Raw genomic sequence first — 10,401 nt, forward strand, 5'->3', positions numbered from 1 at the left:
TGATGATGTTCTAGCACCGTACAATAATCTCTCGTGTATCGTCTTAGTTTTCTAATTGTGTCCTTATATGAAATATGATGGAGATGGATGCCTTCCATTCCATGTTTCTCCTTTTCGTTGTTTTTGCTCTCAACTTGGTGTACAGTAGTACACAGACGAGTGCAGTACAATGCATCTACATTTTCTTCTCTGCAACTAGTAAAATATTCGAAGGTTGCGTAGAATGAATGAACGTGGCAAAAGAACAAAGATTATTCCATTTCCATATAGAAAAAGATTTATAAAGGAGACGAACAAGAGAGAATAGAGAAAACCTTTCTTTAAAATTTATAATTGCGCGTAGTACACAACTACACTTAATTGATACTAACAATAAAATGAGAAGTAATCTACTACAGAACTTCCTGGCAGTGAATAACAAAACCCAGAGAAGTTCTATCATGAGAAAAAAGAAACAAAAAGACATTTTGAGCAATAAAAATGCTACAACATCCATCGATCAGAATTTTATGAACTAAATAAGGGCTTGAACTCCAAATTGCTGCATCTCTCTTACCCTCCATATTGGGTAAATAGCACCTTCACCAAGTTCTTCAGGATCCACCTGTTGCATGGCCCAGGCATAATACACAGTGTGGATTGTGTCCTAATGAAACAATACGATTCGACAAAACATGAGTTCGTACATATAAAATATCCAATAAGCAGAGTAATGACACAACCATGCATGCTTTTATAGAGAATTATGGTTCAAGGGGGGAATATAACCCATTTAATATAATGTGTGTCGATAGGGGTGTGTGTGTGAGAGTACGAATAATATTTACCTTGCCACCATCTGTTACTGCACCATTTTTATCACGTACACAATACACTTGCTGCGTTCGGAACTGTTAAATTCACCAAAAAGGGCCGTCGCTATCAGCTTTGTTATTAAATAAAACTTAGAACAAAAAAAGAAAAGAAAATGCCTACCATTACAATGATTATGGGAGAATCTCCCATCATTTTAGTCTCTTTTACTTCTGCTTCAGATATATGTAGAATCTGCACCCCCCAAAAAAATCAAAATTAGTTGCATGACAATATATACAGCATAAGCCCTGAAAAAGCTTCCATCACTCACTTCTACCATCTCAGTGTATAGAACTAAATTTAGGGTAGAAATGACTTGTCACCCAACTACAGTTAATGACACTAGCATACAAAAGTCGCTATTTAGTAACCTCAACTCTAAAAGTCATGATAAAAGAGCTAGCATTGTGAATAATGTTGGCACATTATTTGAGAAGATGTGGCTAAATAAGAGAACAGATATATTAACTTTCGCTTCTGAAAAATTGATATATTAAAGTTTAAGTCCCATCCTCAATGTTTTAAGTTATATACCTCCAATCTCACTTCTCGTTTTTCATGAAGTCATTATATACCTCCAACCTCACTTCTCATCGTTAATAAAGTCTATTCTCCACCCAAAGATCAATACTATTTGACATGTGTTCCTAATTAACATCCCATCAGTATAGAATGCAACAATAATTGGCATGGAAACAGTAATATGTAGGAGGAAGCAAGTTTTCTACCTTGTGATCAAAAAAGATGCCATGGCTTCGGAAACCATCATGCTCAGCTTTACACCGCTCAATCACCTCCTTGCTACAATACTTCTTCAATGTCTCAACATCTCCCTACATTTAAAATGCATGTTGTTACATAAAGATGAGAAACTATAATGGCACTCACATGGGCCAACATTGAGATGATGATATGTTAAAACCATGAACACACAAAAAAACTAAAACAAAACCAAAAGATGAGACGAGAGAAAAGAGAGGGAGGAAGGGGGGGTGGTGGAACCTAAACAAGCTCAGCTCTCACAGCACTAACCTTGATGTAAGCATTAAGCACTGGTTTGACAGCATCCTGTACTTCTGCCACAAAGTCTGGTAAAGAGAAGGATCTAATCCATGCAAACATTACAATTAGAAAATATATTAATCAAGTTATTCAAATAAGTATGACAAGAAGCAGCAAATAGCAATGTGATCATACGGATCTCGGCGGCGTATCTCCTTGATTGATGCAGCAGTATCTGTTTCTTGAAAAATAGTTTCATTTAAACTGTCAAAAGAAAATGGTCAATTCAGCACTCAAATATTTACAAATAACTCTTTAGCGAAAAAAAACTATAATTTTCTGGGGGCAAAACGAAGAACATTTACAACCCTCCCTCAAAAGAAAAAAAAACTATTATTCGCAGATAGTGAGCAAACCAAGAAGTAAACAAAGTTTAGCAGCATACTCCTGAATTTTGTGAACAATTGGACTATCGCTTGTCTCCCAATGTTCCAGCATGTCCTCAGCAATCTGCCAATTTCAACAAAGACAAGCAATACTGCAATCTCAAGACAGGTGGTACATATAAACAAGTTGTCAAACATACGGCCAACTAATATTCTATACAATAGAGTTTTATGATAAAATCCATAAGTGCCGTAACATGAGAAAAAAAACAGATACAATACATAATACAGCATATGTCTTATCCACTCAAAAACATTAAGTACGAACTGGAGTTTTTTTTAACGAACAGAAACAATAATTGAATTGGAATTTACCTCCTGGGTTTTTGACGTAACAGGTTTACGTAATTCATCAAAACGCTTGAATATAGGATGACCTTGCATCTAGGTAAGAGAGTACAAACAAAAAAAATCAAATCATTTATTTCAAATAAGAGGAAAGACAACTAGATATAACTTTTTTTGTAATATTTAACGGGCAGAAAGAAATTTCACCTTCATTCTGAAAGCCTCCCACTTTTTACTCCAGCGAGATTGGGGTACGGCAACAATGTCCGTTCTTGTACTTAATTCAACTTGAGGGGTGGTAGAAGGATCATACTCCAGGTGCTTTCTCTTAGTTGGATTACCGCTTAACTCATCCTTTACAATGTCATATCCCTTTTTAGCCATGTCGATAAACTTTGCTTCCTTAACTCTAGAGAAGGCAGAGGAAAAATACGAGGAAGAGGCACTTGACCTAAATTTGCCAAATAATGTTTCTTCAGTATTACTAGACCCTGACTCCTGGTGTTTCTGTTCCCCAGATGAGGCCTTTGTTCCATTTTCTGCATCAGCGAAATTCTCAGATTTAGCACCAGAAGGTCCTGAAGCCTGTTCGTTCCCAATTCCAAAGGTTCCTTTGACCTGCATAGAACCAAAAAGAAGTAAACAACCAATGAACTCCAGCAGATCAAAGTATATAGCAGTACAGATGCAAGAGGTCAAAAAGCAGACCTCCTCTGTGGCAGCGGTGATCTTCTCTTTTACATTAGCAGAAACCTGCAGCCATAATTATCAATGTAAATTTTAGAACAGATGCAAGTTTCTTATGATAAAAAACGACGAACAAATCCAGACTGAACAAAAATGATATGCACCAGAAATAACATAATATTTGCACAGAAGTTGCCATCGAGAATTCTAACATATAGAAGCACTACAGATTTTTAAGGTATGTGAAATAAGACCTTCTTTGCTGCAGCTTCAGCCTCTGTCCACGCACCATCCACCTGCTTGTATAGCTGCTCTGTTGTCTGCTTCGTTCTGCATTCGCCATTTCACCATCTCAGAGCCTCCATTTGGAAGTACCCAGCCAGACTTGACATACAAGGGTATGTCTCAGCCTATATACTAGAATACTAAAATTTCTCATGGCATGAAGTGACAATATCAAATAATTACCTCACTTTCAGGTCTTCTTTAACGCCTTTCAGCTCTTCTGCTTTCTCTTTCAGCTCCTTAACTGACTGTTGAAATTCTGGATTCCTGCAACCAGGGCAATGGATGTGAGCATAATGACTCTTAATAATAATAACAATAGTAGAAGAAAATTTATAATTATTAAAAAAACTAAGAAGAGAAAAACAATTCTGCAGCGATTTTAATAACCAACTGGCAAACTAGAAAGAAGCTATCACGTTTTACTTCCTAATGGAAATGGGGACTCAAGCTAGTACTACAAGTTTCTCACTGTAAATTGAGAGTCAGCTACATAAGGATTTTATATCTCAAAAAAACCAATGTCTAACGCAAAACAGCTCAACTAAGCCAAAAGATTGCGTTTTAGTTCACGAAACAACGTTTTTTTATTTCTTATAGAGCAGACGCTTAACAATTTGTTCCGAGTTAAACAAATTTGACCCAACATTTAAACAATAAAAACCAATTAAAATAGCAGATACATATTACATTAAAAGAACTCCTCAGCTTTTGGCAGCCCAATATGCTTTACCAATGTAAATGCCATAACATACAATACAAATGTGCATACATATATACATATTAAAAACGTAAAACAGAGTGATTAAGTGAGTGAGAGATACTTGGTAGCTTCGCCTTTGACTTGCTTCGAAAATTCATTGAAGACACTGAATCGACGACTCCCCGAATACCCATTAGCTGAAATCAACCGAATTCTCGTGCTTGAAACCTATCTCATCAAATTCAAAACCCCCAACCCAATAAAAAAAAGATATTAAATTTACCCAAAACATACTTAAAAAGTTTGAAACTTTGATTCGAAACTTCTTCCAAAGGAACGAACCTGTTGTTGGGGGGTCAGCTGATGAAAGAAGGGTTGTCTGTAAAGGTGCAAATCTCGCACTAGCTTTCTAGCAGCCATCAAATTGGGGGCAAGCTAAATTTTCTCAAACAGAGAAAAAAACGATAGCTTTTTTCTTTTTCCGTTTTGTTTTTGCCTTGGAAAAATTTGAAGGGTGGGTGTCCGAATTAGTAGCCAGTGTCCCAACTTGGGAAGGAAGAAAGGGACGAAGGAAGAAGGAGATGAACGTGAAAGTTACACTTTCACAAACCAAACCAGGCCTTGACTCTCTAGGGTTTCTGTTTCCTTTTCCCACCATATTTTGGAGATGCCCCATTGGCCCAATACTGTTTTCTCAAAAGGCCTGTTAATGGGAAAGCCCAACTCATAGTTTTTAGCCCGATTATTATTATTTTTTTACCCAAAATGCAATAATTTCTTCAATTTTTTCTTAAGTATTTATATTTGTGGGATTTAATTGGTCTATAAGCAAAACTATTCAATTAAAATGACAAGGCCAAAGTTAAACATGAGTCAAATTACAGGGATAAAAATGTAACTTGACCTATTTCCTTTTAATGAATGAAATTCCCCTATTAATAACACTTTTAAAAATCAAACCAAATTAATAACTTGAGATTCACAAAGATTTTTAAGCTTAGGCAGAGTACACTAGTATAATGGGTTCGAACAATTGGTTCTCCAAACAAGGTCCTGAATTCAAGTCCTAATATCCATATAGTATGTGTGAATTTATTATATCATCTCCCCTCTCAATACAATTTTTAAGCTTAGTATCCCTCCCATCCCATTACAACCCACCCTATCAATTGTAGGTTGATGTAGCATGTAAAATTCTTCTCTACTTGTACCTTTGATGCCACATAAAATTTGATGGTGAATTTTTACTTCATCAATCAACATCCAGAAACTATTCAAGAAAAGGAAAATAGTGACAGTACATAAATATTTGATTTGATCATGACCAAATAATATAAGTTCAATTCAAATTTTCAACCACTCATATGGTGACTCTCAAATGATCAATATGCAACTAGATTTGATTTGCCACCACATAAAGTGTCCATCATCAAGAATGAAGTATTCTATTTAGTATTTGGGCCTACACAAACAATTGAAACTAGATGAAAATAAAGCAAGGGCAAAAAAAACACAGATGGGTTGCTAATGGCAAGCCTCATTGGCAACGGAGAAGCGCTGGGCTTGAAGGGCTGCAGCCTTATCCGACACCAGAGCTTGAATGACCAAAGTCTTCACCTCCCAAGCACTGTACGGAAACCCCTTCCTGGCGTAAGAGTTCAGGAGGGCGGCGCTCGCCTGCTTCAGCAGCCTAGGGTAGACGTTCTCCTCGTCGTTCCTGACCGTCGCTTCCAGTAGCGTCAGATCAGATCTGTACCGTTCGTAGGCTCTTGATCCGAACACCTTCGACACCGTTGATGTCTGTGGGACCATCCTCGGCCACGCCTCCCTCCTGCTCCCCCAATAGCTGTGCAACACAAATAAACTCATCATTATAGGACACGATGGGCATTTCAGTAACTTCACCACAAGAAAGAGAAAAACAGAGAGAGAGATAGAGCTTACTGTGGAGTGCATCTTCCTGTGGTTCTTGTGAAGAGAAAGCCTGGCCTTTGGGTTTTGGCTGTTGTTGAGGGTACAGAGCAAACAATAAGAAGAAGAAGAAGAAGAAGAACGAGTTGACCCAGTTGAGAAGGCCTCAACAGCCTCAACATATCTTCTTCTTGTTTGGTTTAGGATCTGAGTTTGTGCTGTTGAGAATATTTGGCATGACTCGGTTTCAAACTTGCTCTCTCTCTCTCTCTCTCTCTCTCTCTTTTTCTTTTCTCCTTGGACGCTCTCCCACCGCTCTGTGGTTTTTTTAATGCACTTGGTCCAGTTCTCCATACTAGTGGTTTTACCAATTTGCCCTTGTATGGATGGTGTACGTTTTTATTGCCATCTGGTTTTAAATTAGTGGAGGGTGAAATTGTCTTCCACTTAGGTCCACGTGCAAAAGAGCTAGGTGTCTTGGAACATGTTTATATGCCTTCATCAGATTGGACATGTCACATTAACTTCCCTAAAGAGAAGTGACAAAGTGTGACGAGGTGTGAGAGTAAACTTCGGTGTCCGTTACTAGCACGTGGTTTTACTAATTTATTGATGTTGTAATATTTGTTTTATTAATATTATATTATATGAATTAGTAACAATACGTGATGCTAAAACATGAAACACTCAAAAACTTCTCACTTGTGAAGGATTCTTTCTTCTAAGCTTCATGTTTTTCGTGTCTTGCTACACTTTTGTTGCGGATAAAAATCGTCGGAGGGAGTTATACACATAAATAACATTTCATTTTACTTTTCGTATTTCAATTCAAAAAATTGTTATGGTCATCATTAGTTTAGATATCACGTTGTACCACTCTTTCTTCCGTCAATTCTGTTAAATTTTCTTGTCAAAATTAAGGGTAAATTAGGAAATTTATATCAAATTTTAAGGGCAAATAAGACTTTTATCTAATCACCACCTCATTCTACCTAAACTCAATGACAACTCTCTATCTCTCTCTCCAATGATCCTTTTGGGTTTTATTTAGATTGTTCAATTGATTGAGAGGAAGACCAATCAATGAAAAAGGTTGGAAGGAGGAGATTGACGAACAGAAGGAGGAAGAAAATGAGAGAAGGAGAGAGTGGGTCTGTGGGGTTGGGTCGATCGGTTGCAAAAATGAGAAAAGGTTGGGAGGAGGAGATTTTCATCTGGCCAGACGGGATAGTTTGTGAAGGCATATCTCATGGTTGTAATCTTCAATATGAATGAAGCAATTTTATTTTTTTTATGAAGAAAAGTTTAGGCGAAGAAGAGGCTACCCAATTCTAAGACCAGGACATACTAAAACTTGTTTGAGAACTTATAAATGAAGCAATTCTTCAATGACTTCAACATAGGAATATCCTTTTCTCATGCAATCCTTTAAGCCTGAAAAGATTAGTGAAGTGCTTACATGGATGATATGTGACCTTTCATCTTTCAGAATAATAAGTGCAGGTTTATACAATATTCGCTGACAAAAATTCAAAAAGTTTCCAAGTTTCAAATACCCAAAAAAATAAAAAGAAGATGTAAAATATCTTAAAGTGGTACCAACCAACTTCCAAGTAATAAAGTAAAGTAGTTAATGAGAGGTAGGTTTGGCATAAAAGTTGAGAACAACAAAACTGAAGAATATCTGATGGTGTTGATGTGAGAACAATGTAGAAGATAGAAGAATAACAACACAACAAAACTCATCACAGACAATCAGGTGGAGTTCACGTTTCTCACCAAGCACGCAGTGTCAGATGGGCCCGGGTTCGGATCCCAAGTCCCATGAATTCTACTTCACCAAACGGCCAGGTGCAAATCAAGCTCAGAACCAGACAACAATATTGACGAGAAACCACCCCGCTGGTTGCCGCATATATAGCCAGCTGCCACTGCTACGCAAAATGAGGTGTTAACAATTCTCAGTCTCAAAGCCATGCAAGCAGAAGAATGGCAAAATATGCCTTGCACACGAAACTCTACGTGTCCACGCCTCAACTCATTTTCCCTCCTATAAATACCAGCGCCTACCGCTCGCAGCTATACCATCTCAAACACAAGATACAAGTGAGCTCGAATTACAAGTTATCTATCTCCTTCTCTTTTCTTGTGTTATGGCTAAGGCTTTCGTTTTCTCTCTTTGCTTGCTTCTGGTTTTCAATGGCTGCTTAGCGGCACGCCAGTCCCAGTTGAGTCCGCAGAACCAGTGCCAGCTCAACCAGCTCCAAGCCCGCGAACCCGACAACCGCATCCAGGCGGAGGCGGGTCAGATCGAGACCTGGAACTTCAACCAGGAGGACTTCCAGTGTGCCGGGGTCGCCGCCTCTCGAATCACCATTCAGCGCAACGGCCTACACTTGCCCTCCTACTCCAACGCCCCTCAACTCATCTACATCGTCCAAGGTCACGTGTTATTACTACTATATCTAATTAATTAAGTATTAAATTACGAGACTAATTAATTGAGTCGTTAGTTTACTAAATAAAATATTGCATGCATGGGTGTGCAGGTAGGGGTGTTCTAGGAGCAGTGTTCTCTGGGTGCCCTGAGACTTTCGAAGAGTCTCAGCAGTCTTCTCAGCAGGAACAGGAACAGGAACAGGAACGACAACAACAACAACAACAACAGGGAGAACAAGGACGACAACAGGGCCAACAAGGGCGCCCGCAACAACAACAACAATTCCGACAGCTCGACCGTCACCAGAAGACCCGCCGCATCCGTGAGGGCGATGTTGTCGCCATCCCTGCCGGAGTCGCCTACTGGTCCTACAACGACGGCGACCAGGAGCTTGTTGCAGTCAACCTTTTCCACGTCAGCAGCGATCACAACCAGCTCGACCAAAACCCAAGGGTACCTAAATAATTGTATAATTATTTAATTAACAAAATCACCATTCAATTAAATTATTTACTTAACTAACTCTACCTTTATCTCTTATGTAGAAATTCTATCTAGCTGGTAACCCAGAGAATGAGTTTAACCAACAAGGCCAAAGCCAACCCCGCCAGCAGGGTCAGCAACCATTCGGACGTCCCGGACAACAAGAACAACAAGGAAACGGCAACAACGTCTTCTCCGGCTTCAACACACAGCTTCTCGCCCAGGCCCTCAACGTCAACGAAGAGACTGCAGGAACCTCCAGGGACAGAACGACAACAGGAACCAAATCATCAGGGTAAGGGGCAACCTCGACTTCGTCCAGCCCCCAAGGGGACGACAGGAGCGTGAGCACGAGGAGCGACAACAGGAGCAGCTCCAGCAGGAGAGGCAACAACAAGGAGGACAACCGATGGTCAACGGTCTTGAGGAGACCTTCTGCAGCTTGAGGTTGAAGGAGAACATCGGCAACCCTGAGCGTGCCGACATCTTCTCTCCCCGGGCCGGCCGCATCAGCACCCTCAACAGCCACAACCTCCCCATCCTCAGGTCGCTTCGCCTCAGCGCCGAGAGAGGCTTCTTCTACCGCGTAAGCAATTACACAAACATATATATACTTGCTAATTAATATTTAATTAGGATTAACTAATGATCTTGATAATGCTTAATAATTAATGTTCTAATGATCTTGATAATGCTTATTATTATTCTTGTGCATGCATGCAGAACGGTATCTACAGCCCACACTGGAATGTGAACGCACATTCAGTGGTGTACGTGATCAGAGGAAATGCTAGGGTTCAGGTGGTGAACGAGAACGGAGATGCAATTCTTGACCAGGAGGTGCAGCAGGGACAGCTGTTCATAGTCCCACAGAACCACGGCGTGATCCAGCAAGCCGGCAACCAAGGGTTCGAGTACTTTGCCTTCAAGACGGAGGACAATGCGTTCATTAACACCTTGGCTGGACGGACCTCCTTCCTCCGTGCACTGCCGGATGAGGTGCTGGCCAACGCCTACCAAATTTCTCGAGAGCAGGCGAGGCAGCTCAAGTACAACCGGCAGGAGACCATTGCCTTGAGCTCCAGCCAGCAGAGGAGGGCAATTGTGTAAATGTATGAAGAAAAATGTAGTGAATGCGGCACGTAGTGTTTTTTGGAGTTGTTAAAAAGAAAGGAAGCGGAGCCTGAGAGTGTATAAATAAAAGAGCCTTATAAGGCTTGTTACTAATAATGTAAGAGGAGAGAGTCTAGCTACCAAGTAATTAAATAAGTACTACGTGTAATCTATGCAAATGTAATGAA

General features: G+C 39.7%; 3 protein-coding genes across 3 annotated transcripts; 1 reads left to right on the forward strand and 2 right to left on the reverse strand.

Annotated features, from left to right (window-relative positions):
• Positions 1 to 304: 304 nt before the first annotated feature.
• LOC103334481 (mitochondrial import inner membrane translocase subunit TIM44-2) lies at positions 305 to 4,892 on the reverse strand. Its single transcript, XM_008237458.3, has 14 exons — positions 4,609 to 4,892; positions 4,388 to 4,494; positions 3,747 to 3,830; positions 3,533 to 3,608; positions 3,300 to 3,344; positions 2,799 to 3,209; positions 2,619 to 2,687; positions 2,303 to 2,367; positions 2,053 to 2,121; positions 1,888 to 1,960; positions 1,584 to 1,688; positions 976 to 1,047; positions 828 to 890; positions 305 to 646 (listed from the first exon to the last, which is right to left on the reverse strand). The coding sequence occupies exons 1-14, from the start codon at positions 4,684 to 4,686 to the stop codon at positions 515 to 517; spliced, it is 1,449 nt and encodes a 482-aa protein (XP_008235680.2). The 5' UTR covers positions 4,687 to 4,892; the 3' UTR covers positions 305 to 514.
• A 687-nt stretch (positions 4,893 to 5,579) lies between these two features.
• LOC103334480 (pollen Ole e I family allergen protein) lies at positions 5,580 to 6,487 on the reverse strand. The gene is made up of 2 exons (XM_008237457.3): positions 6,211 to 6,487; positions 5,580 to 6,112 (listed from the first exon to the last, which is right to left on the reverse strand). The coding sequence occupies exons 1-2, from the start codon at positions 6,357 to 6,359 to the stop codon at positions 5,791 to 5,793; spliced, it is 471 nt and encodes a 156-aa protein (XP_008235679.1). The 5' UTR covers positions 6,360 to 6,487; the 3' UTR covers positions 5,580 to 5,790.
• Positions 6,488 to 8,070: 1,583 nt separating this feature from the next.
• Positions 8,071 to 10,401, forward strand: LOC103334479 (prunin 1 Pru du 6.0101-like). The gene is given in 5 exon segments (XM_008237456.2): positions 8,071 to 8,619; positions 8,727 to 9,070; positions 9,163 to 9,346; positions 9,349 to 9,686; positions 9,824 to 10,401. Coding segments are annotated over 5 exon segments (1,542 nt in total). The 5' UTR covers positions 8,071 to 8,330; the 3' UTR covers positions 10,211 to 10,401.

The sequence above is a fragment of the Prunus mume genome, linkage group LG6 (genome assembly GCF_029339155.1).
Source record: "Prunus mume cultivar Tortuosa linkage group LG6, ASM2933915v1, whole genome shotgun sequence".
Classification (NCBI taxonomy): Eukaryota; Viridiplantae; Streptophyta; class Magnoliopsida; order Rosales; family Rosaceae; genus Prunus; species Prunus mume.

Bases quoted from the DNA above. Each gene is read 5' to 3' on its own strand.
- LOC103334481 (XM_008237458.3), bottom strand. From the start codon at position 4,686: ATGGCTGCTAGAAAGCTAGTGCGAGATTTGCACCTTTACAGACAACCC. The intron at 3,345-3,532 runs GTCTTATTTCAC...TTATGGCTGCAG, and splicing joins CTGAAGCTGCAGCAAAGAAG to GTTTCTGCTAATGTAAAAGA. The intron at 2,122-2,302 runs GTATGCTGCTAA...TTCTTTTGACAG, and splicing joins ATTGTTCACAAAATTCAGGA to TTTAAATGAAACTATTTTTC.
- LOC103334480 (XM_008237457.3), bottom strand. From the start codon at position 6,359: ATGTTGAGGCTGTTGAGGCCTTCTCAACTGGGTCAACTCGTTCTTCTT. The intron at 6,113-6,210 runs GTAAGCTCTATC...TGTGTTGCACAG, and splicing joins ACAGGAAGATGCACTCCACA to CTATTGGGGGAGCAGGAGGG.